The sequence below is a fragment of the Phalangium opilio genome, unplaced genomic scaffold (assembly GCF_054372755.1).
Source record: "Phalangium opilio isolate 3A_F unplaced genomic scaffold, DU_Popi_V2 ptg000082l_1, whole genome shotgun sequence".
Taxonomy (NCBI): Eukaryota; Metazoa; Arthropoda; class Arachnida; order Opiliones; family Phalangiidae; genus Phalangium; species Phalangium opilio.
The window spans coordinates 6,114,161-6,136,912 of NW_028324189.1; the positions used below are offsets into that span (position 1 = coordinate 6,114,161).

At 35.9% G+C, this 22,752-nt stretch overlaps 4 protein-coding genes and 1 long non-coding RNA gene across 16 annotated transcripts in view; 3 read left to right on the forward strand and 2 right to left on the reverse strand.

The window, feature by feature from the left end:
* Positions 1 to 5,809, forward strand: part of LOC149651194 (lachesin-like) — a 54,389-nt gene extending 48,580 nt beyond the window's left edge. For all 11 annotated transcript variants that reach the window (XM_089848001.1, XM_089848011.1, XM_089848012.1 and 8 more), the window contains 3 exons: positions 629 to 745; positions 3,191 to 3,286; positions 3,677 to 5,809. In XM_089848001.1, the coding sequence (XP_089704127.1) occupies positions 629 to 745; positions 3,191 to 3,286; positions 3,677 to 3,774 (311 nt within the window). In that variant the 3' untranslated portion in view covers positions 3,775 to 5,809. The remainder of the gene's footprint in view (positions 1 to 628; positions 746 to 3,190; positions 3,287 to 3,676) is intronic.
* A 146-nt stretch (positions 5,810 to 5,955) lies between these two features.
* On the reverse strand, positions 5,956 to 10,185 carry LOC149651196 (uncharacterized). The gene is made up of 2 exons (XM_089848014.1): positions 9,507 to 10,185; positions 5,956 to 9,392 (listed from the first exon to the last, which is right to left on the reverse strand). Exons 1-2 carry the CDS (start codon positions 9,522 to 9,524, stop codon positions 8,403 to 8,405), a joined length of 1,008 nt encoding a protein of 335 aa, XP_089704140.1. The 5' UTR covers positions 9,525 to 10,185; the 3' UTR covers positions 5,956 to 8,402.
* A 128-nt stretch (positions 10,186 to 10,313) lies between these two features.
* On the reverse strand, positions 10,314 to 14,710 carry LOC149651197 (uncharacterized protein C18orf63-like). Its single transcript, XM_089847999.1, has 9 exons — positions 14,577 to 14,710; positions 14,412 to 14,496; positions 13,651 to 13,864; positions 13,500 to 13,582; positions 13,373 to 13,425; positions 13,184 to 13,280; positions 12,137 to 12,219; positions 11,485 to 12,067; positions 10,314 to 10,566 (listed from the first exon to the last, which is right to left on the reverse strand). The coding sequence occupies exons 1-9, from the start codon at positions 14,702 to 14,704 to the stop codon at positions 10,447 to 10,449; spliced, it is 1,446 nt and encodes a 481-aa protein (XP_089704125.1). The 5' UTR covers positions 14,705 to 14,710; the 3' UTR covers positions 10,314 to 10,446.
* On the forward strand, positions 10,472 to 13,643 carry LOC149651198 (uncharacterized). Of its 2 annotated transcripts, XR_016371129.1 has the most exons (4): positions 10,472 to 10,585; positions 11,453 to 11,744; positions 11,805 to 13,434; positions 13,505 to 13,643. It is a non-coding gene; the product is annotated as an uncharacterized LOC149651198 (long non-coding RNA). The 2 variants fall into 2 exon arrangements; XR_016371128.1 differs by having other exon boundaries at positions 11,453 to 13,434.
* A 2,110-nt stretch (positions 14,711 to 16,820) lies between the features above and the next one.
* On the forward strand, positions 16,821 to 21,529 carry LOC149651199 (diacylglycerol O-acyltransferase 1-like). The gene is made up of 14 exons (XM_089848000.1): positions 16,821 to 17,086; positions 17,183 to 17,224; positions 17,301 to 17,459; positions 17,522 to 17,609; positions 17,679 to 17,719; positions 17,782 to 17,867; positions 17,986 to 18,038; positions 18,115 to 18,217; positions 19,055 to 19,192; positions 19,246 to 19,320; positions 19,393 to 19,622; positions 20,268 to 20,380; positions 20,467 to 20,683; positions 20,765 to 21,529. Exons 3-14 carry the CDS (start codon positions 17,323 to 17,325, stop codon positions 20,909 to 20,911), a joined length of 1,428 nt encoding a protein of 475 aa, XP_089704126.1. The 5' UTR covers positions 16,821 to 17,086; positions 17,183 to 17,224; positions 17,301 to 17,322; the 3' UTR covers positions 20,912 to 21,529.
* The last annotated feature ends 1,223 nt before the right edge of the window (positions 21,530 to 22,752 follow it).

Below are 22,752 nucleotides of genomic sequence, written 5' to 3' on the forward strand. Positions count from 1 at the left end.
AAAAGGACATAGCTTTCCAGCCTAGGAATGAGGGTATTGTGTGTCAGGTTCTCTCTAACGAACGTCTCATCTCTAGTGTTCCTAAAACTTGATATCCCAAGGCTAGGCCGAATGTATTTACTGTAGAGTAAATGGTAGTTGAACACCCAAAGTTTTTCTCTACTAACATTTTTTCTCGGCGCCAACTAACATCAGCCGCGGAAAGCTGGGTCTCACTAAAAAAATTCCACCCCCCTTGCTTGAACTTACTCGGATAAATAAATTAACCCCGCCTGTTTAACTTCACTCTCCACCGCTGTGGAGCGCTGCTTCAAAAGCTCGTTCTCGGTCGTGGCCGATATTTTAGAAATTTTATCTCTCCATTCACGCGGCTCCGTTGGGAACTTTAAAAAGCTTAACGTCAGAACTTTCAGACCTAGAGGCTACGGCAAAAAATCTTACATAGGAACTTGGTGTAAGATTATTCTACTTGTGGCAAACCCTATAGTAAATGTAATGTGTAAGCGATTTTATTTTTGTAATAATTGTTTTTAGGTGGCAACATGAATCAAACGCCTTACTTTCTGTTATTTCTATATCCGTTTGGTACTAATGATTAATTTCAGCAACTCGTGAATATTTATTTCAGTTTCTGAGCGGTTTCAAGCTCGGAATATGAACAACGAGACCGCCTCTCAGCGTAAACTCGTGGAAGGTGAACCGGCCACTAACTCCTTGGTCAACGAGTCCCAAGATTACAGAACCGGTGAGAGTATTTATACGAGCGCCCTCTATTGAGATATTATGATCCTAAGAAGCTCAGATAGATTATTCGCTGACACTTTATACGCTGGCTTTAAAAATAAAGGAGTTTTAAGTTTTTAAGCGAAGGAATGGGGCCATTCTAGACCGTAAAATATGCACAGAGAAATGGGATAGCTTCGACCATGGAGTAATATTTAACTTTGTCATTGGAGTGATAAGCCTTGGGTATTCCAAAGAGGTACCTTCTCTTGAAACTTCGAATTATGCTATTAAAAACCGATTTTCAATTACTCGATCAAACAAATCAGATTTTCGATTATTCGATTAAACAAATCAGATTTTCGATTATTCGATTAAACAAATCAGATTGTCAATTATTCAATTAAGCAAATCAGATTGTCAATTATTCAATTAAACAAATCAGATTTTCAAATTTTCCTTTAATCCAATCAGATTTTCAATTGTTCATTTAATCGAATCAGATTCTCAATTGTTCATTAATACAATCAGATTTTCAATTGCTCCTTTAATCCAATCAGTTTTTCGATTGTTCATTTAATCGAATCAGATTTTCGATTGTTCATTTAATCGAATCAGATTTTCGATTGTTCATTTAATCGAATCAGATTTTCGATTGTTCATTTAATCGAATCAGATTTTCGATTGTTCATTTAATCGAATCAGATTTTCGATTGTTCATTTAATCGAATCAGATTTTCGATTGTTCATTTAATCGAATCAGATTTTCGATTGTTCATTTAATCGAATCAGATTTTCGATTGTTCATTTAATCGAATCAGATTTTCGATTGTTCATTTAATCGAATCAGATTTTCGATTGTTCATTTAATCGAATCAGATTTTCGATTGTTCATTTAATCGAATCAGATTTTCGATTGTTCATTTAATCGAATCAGATTTTCGATTGTTCATTTAATCGAATCAGATTTTCGATTGTTCATTTAATCGAATCAGATTTTCGATTGTTCATTTAATCGAATCAGATTTTCGATTGTTCATTTAATCGAATCAGATTTTCGATTGTTCATTTAATCGAATCAGATTTACGATTGTTCATTTAATCGAATCAGATTTTCGATTGTTCATTTAATCGAATCAGATTTTCGATTGTTCATTTAATCCAATCAGATTTTCAATTGTTCCTAAAAAAATTAAAAATTCGAATTCTGATTCGGTATTAGAATTCGAATTTTTAATTTTTTTTCTCTTTTTAAAACAAACCGGAAAAAAATTTTGAAATCCGTTTTAACCTCCAGTATACAGAGAAGATTAAAGATATTCATCCTAGCTTCGACTATCGTATCAAAATAACGTTTGCCGTAAACTGAGTTAAGGCCTTAAGTTTGAAAGAGAAATGAGCGGGGCTTGGGTTTCATTTCCGCGCTCGAGCTGCTTCGAGGATTTATAGGTCCTGTCATTTTTTCATTGGTTTTATCATACGGGCCCGAGATGCCTTAAAATTGACTGTAAGAGGACGACTCGAAAAATATGGCCCGAACACAAAACCTACTTTCGTTTCAGTGATAAAATGCTCCAGAGGAAATGCTACGGCGACGTAATTGATAATGATAAAATACAGAATAACTTACGTAGTTTATAGCAGATTTGGTATGGTTAAGCGTCTTGGAGAAAATACCAGTTAGTATCTTACATATTCTAGAAAGTTTTTTATGAACAATCACATATTGTTGTCGAATTTGACTGAAGTGCATGGTTGGGATCCTCAAGGTTGGGACGGTGGCTAACCGCTACCCATAATCGCTTTAAGAACGTCCTGCTAGATCCGTATCACTTCACCTTCAGGATTAACCGTTAATCGTTTTAATGAAACTGAAGTTGTAAAAAGTTTAGTTACTTAAAACGCAACATCGTGAAGATGAATTTGTGTGTGCTCAAAGACTATTTAGCGTCTATGTAGACAGGACACCATTCCTATAGTTTCAGTCCTGGTTAAAGCAGGGTACCTTAGCTTGTAGTCATTGTCTTCAACCCAAGCAAATTAATAAGAATGAATTGAGTATGGCTACAAATCACTTTAGTGCAGAAATAGTTCTAATGCTAATTATTTTAAAAGAGCTTGGGTAATAGACCCGTTTTTAAAATTGGATGTAAAATTCTAAGGGGGCGGTAGCTCCCTTAGATAAGACTTGTTACTGCCTCTAAGGTACAGTGTCTTTTGTTTGACCACATCCGGTATGTAGATCCAAAAACCTTAGATATGGCTTCAAACAAAGGACTTTGTTGGACTGGTATCTTTGTACTCTTTGGATCCACATACCAGATGTTCCGACTTAATCATAAATTCGAAAGGGGCGACTTGTGGCAATATTTCATTATTGAAGTCAGAAATTTATAACAATTATATAGAGATAAATTTCTGTTGAAGTCGAATGGTAAATAACTAATTAATTTTCTTTTCTAAGCAGAGAAGGCCCTAAGGCAGTCTAAGAAAACTGATTGGTCGGATAGCAACGAAGTGACCGGTCGCTCTTATCAAGCTTCAGCCGGTAACGAAAAAGAGGGTATGTCTCGTAGGCCTTAAGTAACATAACAGCAACAAGTACGACACTCCTTGAAATAAGTTAATGGAGTTATGTTTAGGAGTAAGAACACGATATCTTTCAACCGAATTCTAAAAAAAATCCTACGGATTTTGAAATCCCGTACACTTTTTCAAAAACGTCCGTCCCCTCGCCATCATGGCACTACGGTCATACTAATTGTTATTATGTTACTTAAATTATGCGATAAAATCGTAGTTTTTTTTTCATTGGCTGAGAGCCGAAGTCAATACCACGTGCCTATGTTTTCCTCATTACTTTACACTGTGTTTTTTTTTTTTTTTTATTTGCATTTGCTAGATCTTTAAGCAACTGAAATTACCATATAATTAAAAAACGATATAATTTCAGGAAGTAAAAATCATTCGAGCAGGAAATGCGAAGATGGACTCGCATCTTTGGCTATCTTCCTGGCTTTCATCCTTCCATTTAATCTTAGAAACCCATAAATATTGCGTCGTGTCGGATTGAATAGGGTTACCAAACATTCTTAAAGTGCCTGTCTACAATTCCAAAAATCCATTAAAACACAAGAAGATCACAAAACCAAATGAAATAATAAAAATGTAAAAAAAACTTACTGAACTTGAATCCAAATCGCGGGCAATATTTTATCAACAGTTGTGAATTGTAAAATTGAAGTGCAATACCTTGGAGCAACACAAGAACAAAGTGTGATTTAAATAGAAATGTTTTGAAATAATTCAAACAAAGGAAACGAGACAATAAGATATCATTTTTTTTTCGGTTTTTATTTGTTTTTAAAATGTACGCAAAAAGAGATAATAGTACTGGAATAGAATTTTGTCTACCACCAATTCCGGTTATGACGTCGCAACTGAGAAAAAACGAAACGCCAACGAATCAGAGAAAAAAATTAACGAAAAAAAGACGTGCAATCATGGACATCGCAATCGAATTTTGAATCAGGAAAGAAGAAATTTTTGCAAACCTAGCAAAGTGACCTTTTCCACTTGCGCCCCAACCTTTAACCAGTGCTTTGATGCCGGAAAAATGCAGATGCTCATTTAAGTCTCCCTTCCGTAACAACTTTAGCTGAGAATCAATTCTAGAATCAGGGAGGATTGAGGTGACAGGGAGTGTTAGTCTTATGTTAAAGAAGCAGTAATATAAATAGAAGGGGAAAAAAGGGAGGGTTGGAATTTTTATCTCTCTATCTCCCTCGTTTCTAGCTAACGCGCACGCGCGAGTGGCGTCGGTTACCACACTACCGCCAGCTCCCACTTCCAGTTCAAAGCCGGTATTTAAATTTGACGCATGCGCGCGGACACCATGACGAATGACTGAGCCAGCCCCGGAGAGAGACGAGTTTAGCCACGAAGCGAACCAACCCGCCCATTCACATAATCGCTCCTTCTCTCCTCCCTGCTAGAATTTTAATCATACCTTGCTCGGTATTCCGTGGTTTTGCATTGACAAAGTGCCCAGTTTTCCATTTACTGTTGAGTTGATAATATATACTTGTTGCAATGCAAGTACAAAGTCAGAACCTTCTATTCCAGTACTATTTTTCTCTGATGCCAGCAACGAACCCTTTTGCTAATAAAAATACGTGCAAGAGTGAAAAGAACAATTCGACCGAGAAATTGCGATGAATAACATAGAGAATTTGAAATTCTAAAATCAACGATGTTAATTAAATACAAGCGTTTAAAACAAAGGCATGCTCAAAGTTAAGAAGCTGTTAACGTTATCATTATGGAAAGTTACATTACGAGAACCCTTCTTTTAAACGTTATAAGTGTATCAGAGCCATATTATTTAGGGAATTCTCGAATGAGGATGAAAGTTTGATTCTGGAGTTGAAAACTCTATATAACTTACACTAGACGTTAAATTTACCCATAATACAAAGGCGTTTGGTTGGGCATAAGCTTTATTTACCGCCTGGTTATAACAACAAGAATTACTAGATGAGTTCGAAAAGTAAATAATACAATATTTCCGCTTAAAGGTGGCAGCATAGTTAACAAAATCAATTAATTATTTACCAATGGACTCCGATAACGAAACGAAATCTGGGATTTTTAAACAACTACTGATGGCCCCCAACTATACTTCTCCAGAATCAAAGTTTCCTCCTCGAAGGTCCTAGGACTGATTACTACCGATGGGATGAACCCGACGATTTAAAGTTAAAATGAAATACCTGTACTTTAGAATAATATAAACCCGGTTTCAAATTTAATTTTTTAACGAAGATAATACGTCAATGCATAAGTGACGCAAGAACAATAAGTATGACACTCAATGATGTGTGTAAACGAGTTTTCCGCCAAATAACTTGATATTTGTCAAAAAGTTCTTCGAAATCACATTTGAAGAGAAAGGTTCAATAGTTATAAATACCAAGGAGTAATGTGATCCTAAATTTGCCCGGATTCCGATTTCCGCGCAAAACTTTAATCCATAACATGATTTCCGCATTACTGCAGTGCAATCGCAAGTGTTATACTTATTGTTACTATGTAACTTATGATTAGATGAATTACCAATTTTGTTTTTCCTAAATAAAACATTAACATGTTTCCGAACACGAACCTTCTCTATCTTCGATAGTGTGTTCATGTTCCGAAGAACTATTTTTACTATGTAAATGCTATTATCAGCAAGATCAGAATATTTTATTAATTTAATTAATCGTTACAGTGCCAAAGTAAAATAATATAAAACTATAAAATGTTAATAAAGTAAAATATGGCACTAAATGAAAACGATCATGGTAGAGACCTGTAGTGCCAAAATTTTAAAATAAACGGGGAAATAAATGTAATTGGAAAAGGTCAATTTTGCTTTGAACTTTCTGCAAATTTATGATAATTAGTTTTAAAAGTGAAATATGAAATGGCAATTTTTCTTAACAGCGTCAAAGCGTTTAGGGCACTGTCTTAATTTCGACATAGAAATTACAACTTACCACTTCTTATATTGACGATGATAATTAAAATCTAGTTTCCCATATTAATAAGTAACTTTTATTTTATTAATCAATAAAGTATATCATAATTAATATGTACTATTGTATATAGCGGATATTTAATATTATAGCTTATTATTCTAACTGTAAAGCCTGCTAACGTGCTAAACGTTGAAAGTTAGAACTCTTGTAAAATAACGTTTTATGAAAAATTTACAGACTACATTAAGTCCTCGTAGATATATTCTTTGAACAGATATTAGCGTATAAATCGAGCATTAAATTTTCAATTGAACAATTAAAAATAAAAAGCTATTGATTTTGAATGCCAAGAAATATCTATGGCGGTTTAAATAAACCTTAGTTGTACGACATCTTTTAAGAAAGAACGACACCATGATGACGTCGCTTTGTTTCTATAGTTACAGCGTTGCCATTGTCAATCATGAGTTATAGATCTTTACCACAGTTACAGCAGCGAATTTCGAATATTTTCTTCGTATTTCAAATAACAATCAGGCTCAACTTGTATAATTTAAATTATCTATAACCCTTAAAACAATATTAATTTAAATAAATTAAAAACTGCAATCCATTTAACGATTTAAGTTCAATATGAATTATCTGAACCTTGAAAGTAAATACATATATTTTACATTTATTTATCAATTGCAATTAAAATGTGAAGCGCGCTCACTGCAACTAAAAAATATTTAAATCATTGTTTAAAAACAATGTAAGATAATCAGTAATGTCATAAGTAACATAAAACAATAAGTATGACACTTAATGAAATTCGTTAAGGTTGATGTGTTTCCAGATAAAACCGGATTTCGAAAAACCATACTTATAAAATGGATCCTTATGAAAACTTTCAGTGTCATATTTATTTTTATTACCTTACTTATGGTAATTTAATCTATTAACTAAGAAATTACGTATCACGTCCAATAAAACTGTTAACGATATAAACGAACAAACAAATTTAAGCTATCGATCAATTGAAAATATTATTTACATGTATGTTAATTAAGAGAATTATAACATACAGGGTGGAAAGCATCGTCGACAACCTGTCTATGCATATACATGAATGTGTAGTGCAGGGTTAAAGAGTAGTGGATTTACAGGCGCTGTTAAAGAAATTAAACCGGTAGTTGAAATACTTCTAATTGACGAAATAAAATGAGGAAAGCCATAGGTAACCGGACTTACAAAGCATATTTAACGAGTTACTTTAAATCTTTGTGTTGCGATATTTGATGGAATAGACTTTAGGCTTCACACCTAAATAAATTAGAGGTATTGCAACTACTCGAATTATTTCTCTACTAGCGCCTGTAAATCACGTAGAAATGTACACTGCGTAGCGCAAACGCGATTATTAGAAGCATCTAGAATGGTCGCCGGTAAATGCCAACACCCTGTATACATGTATATCGCGGATCAAAATCAAACTGTACAATATACTTAGGCGTTAGAATATTTAATACACATAAATCAGCAATAAAATAATTAAATACTTCGTGTATTTCATCGAAATAATTGATTAAGAAAGTCCAAGACGATGAAGTAAATTTACAGACTTAATAAAAGTATATATAATGAATGTAATTTGGAAATTAAAAGAATAAAATTTGAAAAGACGAAAACACGTTTATTTCATAGTAATCTGAAATCGCCTTTACCAGAAGTTTTCTGATATTTTCCCAATTACAATACTCCTGCCTTAACAAAGATTTTTTGACTTGTGTTGAAAATAATAAACCGTAGAGCAAATTTACGAAGCTTCTATGGACCGAATGATTCAATCGATCGAATATTCTCTTAGGCGCGGTAATGTTTTTGGGATATGCCAACAACAATAACAGTATATTTCATTTTAAATTATGTTTTACTTATGTATTAAAGTCGATAAATACAATAGGGTGTGGTTGTTTTAAGAGAGTCATTTTACATTCATTTATAACAGGGTTCATACAAAATTCCCAAAAAACCTCTTTGCCTGGAATTTTTAGGTTGATTTTCAAAAACAATAATGAATTTTAATCTGATTTTCAAAATCAAAAATATACTTTAATTTGATTTTCAAAAACAAAAATATATTGTAATCTGATTTTTCAAAACGGGACGAATCCGCTAGAATTGTACAGCTTTCAAGGCCCGGATATTGAATTGAACATACACGATTGTGTAAGTAACAACCAACCCCGAAAAGGACAGAATCAAACTCTTATTTATAACAAAACAGTCTCCGACACTCAGGTCGAAACTTGACGAATCTAACTGCGCGAAAAGTAATTGAATCTCCAAGCCCTTACCATTCGCGATGGCTTCGTTTAATTGGTTAGCCGCTAAAGAAGCGCATTGAATCGATTGACGCTTGACCTTTGAACCAATAACAATCAAAAACCATACAAGAACAATATCACGAGTGTAACTAACGAAGCAATATGCGAGGGCGTAAAAATTGTTATTGGTTGAGTTTACGTAAATGATCATTGCGGTTACGTTAATCGAGACACTCAAGAGAGAGGTAGCGAAGAAAACCAAAATAACGAAGTTAAAGTTGTCGTTGATGTTATCCACAAACTTTGAAATGTCCCTTATTTTGTTTCTGATTAAACTTAACTGACTGGATGCGTGCAGTTTATAATCGACTTTCCTTATCAATGTTTGAACTTCCATCATAAGCGCTTCGGTTAATTTTATCGAAATTGCGTAAGGCAACGACACTAATGAAGTTACGGTAATAGACGTGATCGGATAGAATGAGCACAAACTTGCAGCCGCTAGAATATATCCCATTGAAGATGCCCTCGAGTCATCGCAACCCAGGCATAGAAATTTCAATAGTGATAGTGGTTGCGGTTCACTATCGGTAAAGTTATCTATTAGTGTTTCTACATTGATCGTTTGCAAAATTCCCAAAATCGCCAGTAACACGCCGTAACCAATTACACAGATTATTAACTTCTTATATTGTTGTTTCAAAGAGGAATACAAAACGGGGCTGACGGAGAGTAGCTGGTCTTTCAAATTGGTGATGGTATAGTGGATTTTCTTCCGTTTGGTGAGGACATGGTACAGCGTGATAACATGTTGAATTCCGTTGATGACGAAACCATACTGTTCACCATACACAGAATTATGAACGAAAAAATATCGCAAAAGTGCCAGAATTATAAACAGAGTGAAAAAGATAGAGAAAACAATCCATGACTTGGTTAAAAACGCGACTACCTTTTTGGGTAGTTTCATGACGAAGTCTCTCTTCAATGTGACACAATACAACGATGTGGCTTAAAAACTAAACTTAAATTTCTTCAAGGTTCTTCTTTGAGTTATCGATTGGTTTGTTTTTAGGGCGGAACTTTTGGGAGTGTTCTTTTAACATTCAAAATTATGAACTGAATACATATTTACACGTACCGAGGAAAAAACGCCCTTCTGCTGCACTAAAGTTGTTTAAAACCAGTGAGGACGTATGAGAAGGCAAGTCAAAGATAGAATGGGAAGGTAACTATAACGGTACAGCCCGATATCGCTCTGACGCGCACCTGAGTCAATAAGATGGTTTAAACTTTTCGTTACGTATTGGGGAGGGGCTTTATACTGGGCTGAGTCGGACCAGAAGTAGATCCTGGCACTAGTGAACAAATTTGAGGATTTTATGCCGTTTCCATCGCGCCTACACTAGAGAGAAAAATTGGTCGAGTTCCAAAAACATTTCCTACCCCCTTCCCCTCAACCTAAAGCCGCGGAACACGGACGCGGGTGCTTGAATCTAGTTCGGCCGTCTACCGCCACGAGTGTCTCACGTTTTGGAGGAAAAATTCAGAAACCACTACCAGAGGGCCAACCGTTGGTGTGTTATCAAAAATATTCACTTTCGCCAAGTGAAGAATTTGGTTAGTCTCATCTTACTTCTGGTCGGATGGAAGTAATACTAACCGTTCCCCATTTCTGCTTCTAAAATTACATCTACCTCTGTTATAATGTTATGTTACCGTTTAAAAATAACCAAAAATAATTAAAAAGTATCCAGAATTCCAGGAAACAAGTTTTATTAATTTCAAATAATGGAATGGTACAATCAATATGATGATTACATGAAAAAAAAAACAACTAAATACTGAAAGCATATAGTAATAAAACAAGTGTTTCAAAACAATAACTGTTTTTATTTTTGCAAATATTTTTGCACAGATTCAACTAAAGCGTTTTTCTTATCGGTGCTTTTGAATGGAATGTGATTGCGTTTCAGGAAATCTTTTAGTTGAGCAATATTGAGTTTGTTTAGCTGAAAAGTCGAGAATATTGTAAGTTGGTTAAGGTAAATTACTTATACGAAAAATTCAAAAAAAAAATTCCGAATTTTCATGAAATAGAGGATTTTTAAGCATGGGCGAATACTCGAGTAACACGAATAACTCGATCGAATATCGAGACGAATAACCGTCTCGATATTCGATAAGCCCCATTTCGGGTATTCGAACGAATATTGAATAGTGAATTTTACTATTCGGGCCTACTATTCGTTAAATATTCGACTAACTATTCGTTAAATATTCGATTAACTATTCGTTAAATATTCGACTAACTTTTCGTTAAATATTCGATTAACTATTCGTTAAATATTCGATTAACTATTCGTTAAATATTCGATTAACTATTCGTTAAATATTCGATTAACTATTCGTTAAATATTCGATTAACTATTCGTTAAATATTCGATTAACTATTCGTTAAATATTCGACTAACTATTCGTTAAATATTCGACTAACTATTCGTTAAATATTCGATTAACTATTCGTTAAATATTCGACTAACTATTCGTTAAATATTCGATTAACTATTCGAGAAAACAAAAATATTAACCCTAAAAATGTTTTAAAAAAGTAATGGCAGTTACACTTTTTAATGTGTAAGTTTCTATGGGAAAATAGTCCTGAAGTGCTACTACTCTATAGCGCACCTAAATTCTAAATATAATTTAAATTGATTTTAATTAATCCTTCTATTCGATAACTATTCGATAAGGGCAATTTTAAGTTAAGCCTAATTATTCGATATTCGGTTCCCAAACAACTATTCGTCTCGGTATTCGATAAGAAAATTTTTCACTATTCGATATTCGTCTCGACAGTCAAAAACTGGTATTCGCCCATGCTTAAGGATTTTACAGGAATTAAAGGACCGCTGGACTCCCTCACTTACCATATTGTTTTCAGCATAGTATTCAACATTAACAGATGCCGCAGCAGAAGCCGAGGAACCACCAGTAGTAGTAATTTCAACATTACATACTCGATCTAAGCTTTCTGGTGATAATTTCCCGGTGATGGTAACTTTATTATTTTCCTTTTTCATCATTTGAGGTTTGATTTTTTTAGCGTTGAAAACTGTTATGTATCTTTTGGTGGATTGTTTGATTTCTTCCTGAATTTCAACATCTTCGGGTGACTGAATTAAGTCAGGTAATTCGTCCAACTCAGTCTTAACAGTTTCTTGTTTGTAATTGGCCATATTTTTAAAAGGGTACGACTGAGACGGGACAGTGTCAGTTAAACCAACGTTATCATCAAAGTTTTTCGAATCTTGCCCAGACCCGGTTAAAGTTGCCAAAGTTTCGATTTTATTTGTTGGAAAAACCGCTTTGTTGTTCAAAAATTGCAATGGTTGACCCAAAATTGATCCAACTCGGTTGTGAAAATCTCTTACAAATTTTCCTATGATTGGAAACGGGTCAACCCTAGCAATTACGGTTGGAGGATGTGGTAGGCAACAATATTTTGGGTAGCTTGATTTAAAGTTAATTGGTTACAATTTAATTAATCTTTACCAATTATATTAAGTATTTCACGCGTACTTGTACTGAGATGGATTGTGACCAAAATTAACTGTAACAAAAGCTATGTCACATCCCGGGTTTGATGGTAGTTTGTAGCCATACTAAGGGAAAGAAGCTCGAAATTTTCACTTGGTTTTTATTATTATTTAAAGGAAAAGTTCAGTTAACGTAACATTATAGCTTAAAAGAACGACCTTTTTCTAAATATGAAAGGAATTAAATACTAAAATTAAATTAAACTATCTCTTATTAGCCTTAAAAACGTCGAGGAATACTCCGCCATTGCTTTAGAGGCGTCTGCTAAACCGAACCAACTACCCCCACGGGATTGGTTGAATTCTCACAGGCTCAGGAATAAGGCTGTGGCCCTGGACAAATGTCCACTCTAAAAATTAGTTGGGTCAGTTTAAAAATTTAATTCTTGGTGGTCTACTGGCCAGTGGTGTGCGAGTCCCGTTTTTTCGGTTTCGAGCCGAGTCCGAGTATCGAAACTAATTTCTTATCGAGTATCGAGCCGAGTCTCAAAAATACTTTCGAGTATCGAGTATTTAGATAGGTCAAATTTTGGTTCTTTCGAGTAATTATCGAGTCTCAAATATTGACTTTTTTGTAAATTCCTTAAAAATAACGAAGATTTTCAATTATCTAACATCGAACTAGTTCAAAAAGATTGTTAGTGATCAATTAAACATTGAACAGGTGATTTTCAAAATAAATGATCATGAACTCATCGTCTGCTATAGTTGTAAGCCTCGGACTCGAGTATTTGTCGGAGTATTTAAGATGTTAAAAAGCTACTCGAATCTGTCTCGAGTATCTCAATGTGAGTCGAGTACTCGGCTCGATACTCGAACTGAGTACTCGAACTTAACGAGTACTCGCACACCCCTGCAATACTGCGCCATCCGCCATTGCTTTAGTGGTGTCTGCTAAACCGAACCAACTACCCCCACGGGATTGGTTGAATTCTCTAAGGCTGTGGCCCTGGACAAATGTCCACTTTCCTTTTAAGGTATAACGTTATGTTAGGTGCCCTTTTCCTTTAATTTAGCTCTCTTATTTTACGGTATTTTTCCAAAATATTTTCATATCTTCGTATGTTTCAATTGGACCCCATTGAGGTAATACTGGCGTAACACTGTGGACGTGACTAGGTTTCAAACTAAAACGGAAGTAGAAATTGAATGATGTTGAATCACACGACACACTTTTGCTTCTTGTTAGTTTATATTAATTAATTAATTAATTAATTACGTTGGCAAAGTGTAAGTGGTGATATTTTGATGTGAATATAATCCAAATGGCATCTAAATCACGTACGCAATTTTGTTTACTACAACCTAAATTTATTTATTCGCACGCTTAGCCTTATTTTATCTACCTTAGGAATTTGTGGCCAGTTCAACAAAATTCCTTCAAAAGTGATATGAGTTTTATCAGTGTTTGCGACTAGCTCCAGTGAAGCTTTGAAATTTAAGTTAATTACATATTAATTTATGTACAATTTGCCTGTATCGTAAATAAGTACTAACAAATGGCTTCAAGGGCTCCGTATTTGGTAAGAAAATCTTCTCCTTCTACTAGATAATTTCCAACTGTGGACCATTTAGGGCTTAACTTGGTTAAGATTGTGTTTTTAAGGGCTCTTTGGTAGGTTACGTTATCAACAGCGACACCGTTGCTTAAAAATTCAAGTTGGTTCTTTTTCAAATTGCTCTTGAAACCTCGTGTGTCTTTATACTCTTTCTAAAAAGTAAATTAACCAATTAAATCCTTTAAATAGGGACTTGGCAATTCGGGCCTTAACTCCGCCCCCAGCGCCATTATGATATGTTTTTTTAACAGAATGAAAGCTACATAAGCCCCTCCTCCTGGTATGTTTTTGAGCACTAATGGAAGGTAGCCTGACGTTGCATGACGTAGTACTGCCAAGTCCCTATTACTAATAGGGACTTGGCAATTCAGGCTTAACTCCGCCCCCAGCGCCATTATGGTATGTTTTTTTAACAGAATGAAAGCTATATAAGCCCCTCCCCCTGGTATGTTTTTTAGCACTAATAGGGACTTGGCAGTACTACGTCATGCACCGTCACTCTACCTTCCACTAGTGCTAAAAACATACCAGGAGGAGGGGCTTATATAGCTTTCATTCTGTTAAAAAACATACCATAATGGCGCTAGGGGCGGAGTTAAGCCCGAATTGCCAAGTCCCTATGGAAGGTAGCCTGACGTAGTACTGCCAAGTTCCTATTTCAACATGTACTATTGGTTTGATATGTTCAAAGATACTTGCATGAACTATAATTTGTACACAGTTGGCCCAATGTCCATTTCCACTAGGACAAGCCAATATGCAAGGTTCTAATTCAATAATATTCCTATTTATCCGAATAAATGGATTCAAAACAGAGTTAAATTGATTTCTATAATAGTACAGAATACAGATACATTCACTTACCTGCAAGACGCTACCATGTGTATGTAATTTCTTTCATGAAATTTGGTAAAGCCTGTAATTACGCTGTAGTATTCGGATAAATCGGGAGTTTTGAAGAAGAATATTGGCTTAATATCACTAACACTCATTTTGAAAAAAATATGAACACACGTCGCTAATCAATTGATTAAAATTAGGCTTCGCACGGAACAACGGTGGTGGTTTCGCGCTCTTTTTCTAAAAAGTAAATAGTCTCTCTCAATCAGGGAATAGCCCACTCGATCACGCGCTCAACGACGCAAGCAGCTCGCTCTCTCCTTGGATGAGACTGTAATGGATTGGAAAAGTTCGGTACCTAAGCTCGGGACACGTGATTGCGCAATATCGTTTTTATTTCGGTCGTCGTTTAGTGCTGCCATCATGGAGAAGAATTTTAAATTTGAGAAATTATTTCACCTTGTAAATGACGTAGGTTCGGCAATTTGTCTCTAAGCCTTGAACTAAAAATCCTAACTCAGACTTAAATGTTCATCTACATCAAATTCAATAATTTCTTAGTACATACTAAATTGAATTAATATTTTATACCGTTATTAAGTTAATATCTCTTCAAACCTGAGACTGAGACAGTCTCATCCAAGTTAAAACCGTTAACACTTTACTTTTAAAAAAGATATTGTGAAAAAAACAGACGAGTTTTGAAAAAATTCTACAGTAGGTGTCTCTCAAGTCGTACGACCGAACTAAAAACCCCCAAACAGCCCCCCTTCTGTCCCGAGGTGAGGTACCCGCCGCCCGTGTTAGATGTATGCTATATTCCAATCCATTACAGTCTCATCCAAGCTCTCTCTATGCTCGCTCTAGGGAGAACTGTCAAACCTTGGATGAGACTGTAATGGATTGGAATATAGCATACATCTAACACGGGCGGCGGGTACCTCACCTCGGGACAGAAGGGGGGCTGTTTGGGGGTTTTTAGTTCGGTCGTACGACTTGAGAGACACCTACTGTAGAATTTTTTCAAAACTCGTCTGTTTTTTTCACAATATCTTTTTTAAAAGTAAAGTGTTAACGGTTTTAACTTGGATGAGACTGTCTCAGTCTCAGGTTTGAAGAGATATTAACTTAATAACGGTATAAAATATTAATTCAATTTAGTATGTACTAAGAAATTATTGAATTTGATGTAGATGAACATTTAAGTCTGAGTTAGGATTTTTAGTTCAAGGCTTAGAGACAAATTGCCGAACCTACGTCATTTACAAGGTGAAATAATTTCTCAAATTTAAAATTCTTCTCCATGATGGCAGCACTAAACGACGACCGAAATAAAAACGATATTGCGCAATCACGTGTCCCGAGCTTAGGTACCGAACTTTTCCAATCCATTACAGTCTCATCCAAGGTCAAACTGCATGCATCCCCTCTAGAAAAGTAGAGCAGGGATAAGGGAGAGCAGCGCCGCGGTCTCTAGCTGAACTATAATTATACATAGTTTACCAGCAAGGAGGATTCATACCATTTGCACAAGGAGACCATGCAACTTAGAGCGTAAAATAGCAGACGATTTTACGCTCCAAGTCGCTTGGTCTCCTTGTATTAAGGTAGGAATCCTCCATGCCTGTAAACTATGTATTAAAAAAGCCGGATTTTTCTTTGTGGAAGGTTGGAATAAGCTGTCGTTCGAGATAGAGAGTTGCCTATCCTGTAGCGTGAAAACACATTATCGCACGCGCATACTTTATCCATACTAATACTATTACCCGTAACGCACACTTAATAAAATTACAGAAAATGAGAGTGATTAGCATACTCTAAAACATTATTACCCGTAATTTTTACTTCAATAAATTTTCTTATCCTGGGGCCATAAGCTATATAGTGTCATGGATAAAGAATGTACGTGAGGAAACTTGTTTTCACGCTATAGGATAGGCAACTCCCTATCTCGAACGACGAGATAGGGAGTTGCCTATACTGTAGCGTGAAAACAAATTTCCTCTCGCGCCTTTTCCTCTTACATTTATCGAAATGTTGTTTAGGCATCGGTGGCTTTCTAATTACCATCAATAGGTCTTACCTATACGCTACAATAATAATAAAAAATACTTTCCTTCTTTTCTCAAACACCCCTCAAGCAGTTTTTGCGGAAGCTGAAAAGCCAAATGACACACATTTCTGGCAAAAGAGGGTGGATGGGGGGGGGTCGAGGGAAAGCTCGATTCTGATTGGTTTGTGTAAGCCTTTATTTCAAAAGCCAATGAAACCCCCCATTCAAAATATAGATAAGTGACGAAATAATCGCCGGAAAACAAATGCGGGATTAACCGTACGCTAATATTTAATCCGAATTTCGTAGTCACGTTTTAATTATTTAAGTCGAAATTTTTTTGAGTATTAAAAATTGGCTGGCGAAAATATACGCCTAGCCAAATTCTGATATTAATTCTGAAAGAAAACGCAGTGCCAAAAGGAAATAAATTAAAAATATTGTTGAAAACAAGTTAATTTGATTTCTAATAACAAGCCAGGTACTTGTGGTTAATGCAAGTAGTAGACTAAGCTGAGAGATAAGCAGAGTTGTCATTGTAACATCGTCGACAAATAATTCCAATTATTTAATTTAGTAAATAGTTTTCTGGGTTTGACAATCAACAATTAATCTAAAGGTATTTCATTAAATTTTCTTGTTGTAAATAATTAAGATTGCGCAATGTAAATATGCTAATTAATTAATGTGTCAAGGTCATCCGTTTTAATTTGAAAAATGACGACCACAAAATTAAATCGTTCTTTAAGCAATAGTGGAACTAGGCAACGCAGAACCCGAGCGCAAAGTGAAAACAGAGCTCATGAAATTACAACAAGAGAGAAAAAGGAAAGGGCCGAGCAACCTGATAATCCGTTAGAATATTAATTAAACTCTTAATTAATTAATAAATTAACTTAATTAATTTGTATTAAAGGGTTCATATACCTCAAGATTCCCTGTTTAGTTCATCAAGTGGTTTTACAAATTATCGGGGAATTCTTAATTTGTGTATCGTATTGCTCGTAAGATTTAATTTAAAATAATTTTAAATTAATAAACTCAATTAATTCGAGTGATTTAATTAATTCTAGGCTTTATCAAATGCCAGAGTCGCGCTGGAAAATGTTATCAAGTAATATTGATACATTAATTTAATTTCTAATTAATTAATCTTAATAATTAATGTTAATTTAGATACGGAATTTTGGTTGATCCAATTAAAGTTCTAAAACTATTCTTTGTCAATCCATCTAATTGGCCCTCTGTACTTATAGTTTTAGGTTCGTATGATCGTATCCCATTTTCCTCAAAACAACCTCCTCCTCCCTGCATTTAATCTTTCCTCCACGTTATTACCCCATTTAATTATAGTAATTAACGATAATTACTGTTATTTAGGCCTTAATGTATTTGTCTTCATTTCCCTTGGAATTGAAAAATTGTTATCAAAGGTATTAACAACTGAAAAAGGGTGTCAGTGCGTTCAATTGTGACTAATAATCTCTGACATTTTTTTTTTTAAATCAGTGTTGGATCTCGGAAGGAAAAGGCATTGTCTTCACGGTCATCAACTTGACACTGGTCATCTTTACACCACCCATCTTTGTCTTTAGTTTAGATTGTCATCCTGGTAACTATTTTGAATTTTTTTTTTTTACTTTTTCTAGTGTAACTCGGGGACGTGTAGGGGGGAAAAACGGGGACGTGTAGGGGGAAAAACGGGGACGTGTAGGGGGAAAAACGGGGACGTGTAGGGGGGAAAAACGGGGACGTGTAGGGGGGAAAAACGGGGACGTGTAGGGGGGAAAAACGGGGACGTGTAGGGGGAAAAACGGGGACGTGTAGGGGGAAAAACGGGGACGTGTAGGGGGGAAAAACGGGGACGTGTAGGGGGAAAAACGGGGACGTGTAGGGGGAAAAACGGGGACGTGTAGGGGGAAAAACGGCGACGTGTAGGGGGAAAAACGGCGACGTGTAGGGGGAAAAACGGCGACGTGTAGGGGGGAAAAACGGCGACGTGTAGGGGGGAAAACGGCGACGTGTAGGGGGGAAAAACGGCGACGTGTAGGGGGGAAAAACGGCGACGTGTAGGGGGAAAACCGCGACGTGTAGGGGGAAAAACGGGGACGTGTAGGGGGAAAAACGGGGACGTGTAGGGGGGAAACTCGGGGACGTGTAGGGGGTTAACTCGGGGACGTGTAGGGGGGAAACTCGGGGACGTGTAGGGGGGAAACTCGGGAACATGTAGGGGGGAAACTCGGGGACATGTAGGGGGGAAACTCGGGGACATGTAGGGGGGAAACTCGGGGACATGTAGGGGGGAAACTCGGGGACATGTAGGGGGGAAACTCTGGGACATGTAGGGGGGAAACTCGGGGACATGTAGGGGGGAAACTCGGAGACATGTAGGGGGGAAACTCGGGGACATTAAGGTTAATTTACCAATTTTTACCGCTTGATAATTTAGTTGGTTCGTCAATCGCTTTGGGTTTTGTCAGTATGGTCTTCTTAAAGTTGGTGTCTTACCATATGGTTAATTTTTGGTGCCGTGAAAATATTCAAAATCACGGTGGAAGGCAGCGTAGATCATCAGGCGATCAAAGAAGTAACTTTATTTATTTATTGTTGAAATTCCTAATTAATTTAATTAATAATTAGCGTCTTCTCGAATTTCCAACGGAACTTGTTCAAAAGTCGAGCTTCAAGTTTATCCAAATAACCTCAATTTTGGAGGTTGGTTTAATAATAATATCCAAAGTTTTTTCAATAATTAAATGACGTAATTAATTAATTATTACATTTCAGATTTATATTATTTCTTATTCGCTCCCACATTGTGTTACGAATTAAATTTCCCGCGTTCAACGCGAATTCGTAAACGTTTTTTGATAAAAAGAATCGTAGAAATGCTCTTTTTATTGCAATTAATTTTGGCCTTGGTTCAACAATGGATGGTTCCCGCCATTAACAATTCCCTGAAACCCTTACAGGACATGGATTTATCCAGAATGCTAGAGAGATTACTAAAGTTATCGGTAATTAAAATTAAAAACTAAAGTCTACCTTATTCCCGATACGTGTGCCAAGGCTTAACGGGCGATTTTTAACTGAAAAATGATCTGGATGGGTAAAAATGCGTCGTCTACTTATGAGTCTAAATGTTCCAATATTTTCGACTTTAAGCAGACGACGCATCATTAAAATGATCCGTCGTCTACTTATGAGTCGAAATGCTCCAATATTTTGGACTTTTAAGCAGACGACGCATCATTAAAATGAATAAATGATCCGTCGTCTACTTATGAGCAGTCTGGGAAATAAGGATATTTTTTAAACTCGTCCTTGGGACCAGTGACCCTCTAGGGTCCGAAATAAATAACTGGTCTCCGGACTGGTCCCAGCCTTTGCTCTCCAATAGATTTGCAATTAATAAACTGGTCCCGAGGACCAGTAACCCCCACTTCTTGAATTAAAAAACTAGTCCAAGCAATTAATAAACTGGTTTTGGACCAGAGGAAGTGTGCTATTTCCCAGACTGCTTATGAGTCGAAATGTTCCAATATTTTCGACTTTTAAGCAGACGACGCATCATTAAAATGATCTCGCGTTAAGCCTTGGCACACTTATGGGGAATAAGTTTGACTACTGTAATCGAAGAGCCTAAATAAAATCTTTTACAGGTTCCTAACCATTTCATTTGGTTAATATTTTTCTACTGGTTTTTTCATTCATCGTTAAACGCCATGGCTGAGATATTAAAGTTTGCCGATAGGCAATTTTACCAAGATTGGTGGTAAATATTTTAATTATATTAATTAATTAATTAATAATAATGATCCACTAATTAAATATAATTTCTATGATAACTTAATTAATTAGGAATGCTGAAACGGTGAATTATTTCTGGGCCAATTGGAACATTCCCGTTCACAGGTGGTGTTTAAGGCACCTGTACAAACCGCTCCTCGGTTTTGGAGTTTCAAAACAGATGGCGTCTATCGCAGTCTTTTTCGTTTCCGCATTTTTTCACGAGTATCTCGTTAGTGTCCCTCTTAAAATGTTTAGAGTCTGGGCGTTTTCTGGCATGTTATTACAGGTAATCCTATTATCACATCCCCAGGCATTAACTAATTAAATTAACTACCATTAATTTTATAATTAATTAATTAATTTTCAGGTTCCATTTGCGTATTTTGTTAAAGCCTTTCTTCATAATCAATACGGTAACATGGCCGTTTGGTTATCGCTTATTATTGGTCAACCACTTTGTATCTTGATGTATTACCATGATTACTACGTAATTAATTTGGCCCGAGCTAATTAATTAATTAATTAAACCCCTAAAAATCTAAAAAAGGGGGTACAAATTAAAAATATTAATTAATTTTAATAACAAATTAAGAAATGGTCACAATTATATATATATATCGATATTTACAATTAGTGAGACTCCATTTTATAATTTAATTTAATTAAATTAAACTACCACTAATTAACAATTATATTAATCATCACCTAATTAATTAATTACAATTTTAACTCCTCCCCGTTAATTCTATTTTTTTTTTTTTTAACTAAGTGCCAAAGAAACGACGTTCCTTGAGATTTATAGAAAGATTAATTTAATATTAATATTAATATTAATTTTAATTGAGATTAGTTGTCCCCTGATTGCACACATTCATAAACACACACGTTCGTTAAGTTCCTGCCAATTATAAACCTAGTCGATCGCAAATGATGAACAACATGTTTTGTCTCTTAGTTTTTCTCCCCAGTGATTGTCTTTAATTGTTAAAAATTTAATTAAGTCTCGTAGTTAATTATCTATTTTTCTACAACAATTTGTAAGCAAAGTGTTTTTTGCCATAAAAACGGAATTAATATGATCAAAAGTGACATTTTTTTTACTGAAATAAATTTTTATATACCAATCTAATAATTATGTTCAATTTTTTTAATCCATCTTATTCCCGATGCATGCGCCAAGGCTTAAGGCGCGATTTTAACTGCAAATCATCTGGGTCAAATGGACGCGTCGTCTGCTTCAGCAAAGAGAATATAGGGGAGGAGTGGAACCTCCCCCGCTCCACAAGCGTAAATGGTTATGTCTCGCCTAAATTATACTAGTGGTACGAGGGAGTTTCCGGCTCAGTAGCGCCACCTACATACCATTTAATGTCTCAAACGGAAATGCCTCGGTACTGCGCGTTGAAGATGCGCGATAGAAAAGAGTGACAAGTTTTGCCCCATTTTCCACTCCTCCCCTATATTCTCTTTGGCTTCAGTTAGATAGTTTACACACATGGAGGATTCATACCATCCATTTACACCAGAAGGTCGGGCTACTTGGAGGACAGAAGCAGACTGGTATCCATTTTATTCCCGATGCATGTGAAAAGGCTTAAGGCGCGATTTTAACTGCAAATCATCTGGGTCAAAATGGACGCGTCGTCTGCTTCAATTAGATAGTTTACACACATGGAGGATTCATACCATTTACACCAGAAGGTCGGGCTACCTGGAGGACAAAAGCAGACGGGTTTCTGTCCTCCAGGTAGCCCGGCGTAACATTGTACAATATACCATTCAAAAGAAGGCACATTTCTTTTTGTATCACTAACTTTCGCGGGTAATCTATATATCTATATAAATCAAAGTCCTGACTGACTGATAATCAACGCCCAGCTCAAACCGCTTGCCCTAGAAGGCTGAGAATTTGCAGGAACGTTACTCATGAGTAGTGGGAGCGTACTAAGAAAGGTTTTTCCAATCCGCCGCCATCTTAAAAAATGGCGCCCAGAAATGTAAAAAATTTTCTCTATGCAACAAAGTCCGCGCGTTTCAACCAATTTCACAAATATTTAGTACACTGGTTTCCTTAAACCTATAGACGGGCTGAATGGTCTTTCGGGTTCGATTTTTTGCCATCTTTTTTAAATGGCGGCCAAAAAACTTAAAAACCCTTCTTTATGGGCGTGAAAAGTAATAAAAAGTCCCTAGGGGCTGACGGACTGTGCCGAGTGCCTTCGCTCCTAGGGTGCTACAAAATTATTAGTCATCAGTAAAATCTACCCATTCTTTATATCATTTTGATGGAAGTTCTTATTACACGCGAGCGACGCCGCTATTAACAGCTAGTGGGTAATAATTATTACGAATTAA

Coding starts and splice junctions, on each gene's coding strand:
- LOC149651197 (XM_089847999.1), bottom strand. CDS start 14,704: ATGAGTGTTAGTGATATTAAGCCAATATTCTTCTTCAAAACTCCCGAT. Junction 13,426..13,499: donor ACTGGCCACAAATTCCTAAG/GTAGATAAAATA, acceptor TACGTGATTTAG/ATGCCATTTGGATTATATTC. Junction 12,220..13,183: donor AAATATTTTGGAAAAATACC/GTAAAATAAGAG, acceptor TCTTTCCCTTAG/TATGGCTACAAACTACCATC.
- LOC149651199 (XM_089848000.1), top strand. CDS start 17,323: ATGACGACCACAAAATTAAATCGTTCTTTAAGCAATAGTGGAACTAGG. Junction 17,610..17,678: donor ATTTGTGTATCGTATTGCTC/GTAAGATTTAAT, acceptor AATTAATTCTAG/GCTTTATCAAATGCCAGAGT. Junction 19,193..19,245: donor ATCATCAGGCGATCAAAGAA/GTAACTTTATTT, acceptor ATTAATAATTAG/CGTCTTCTCGAATTTCCAAC.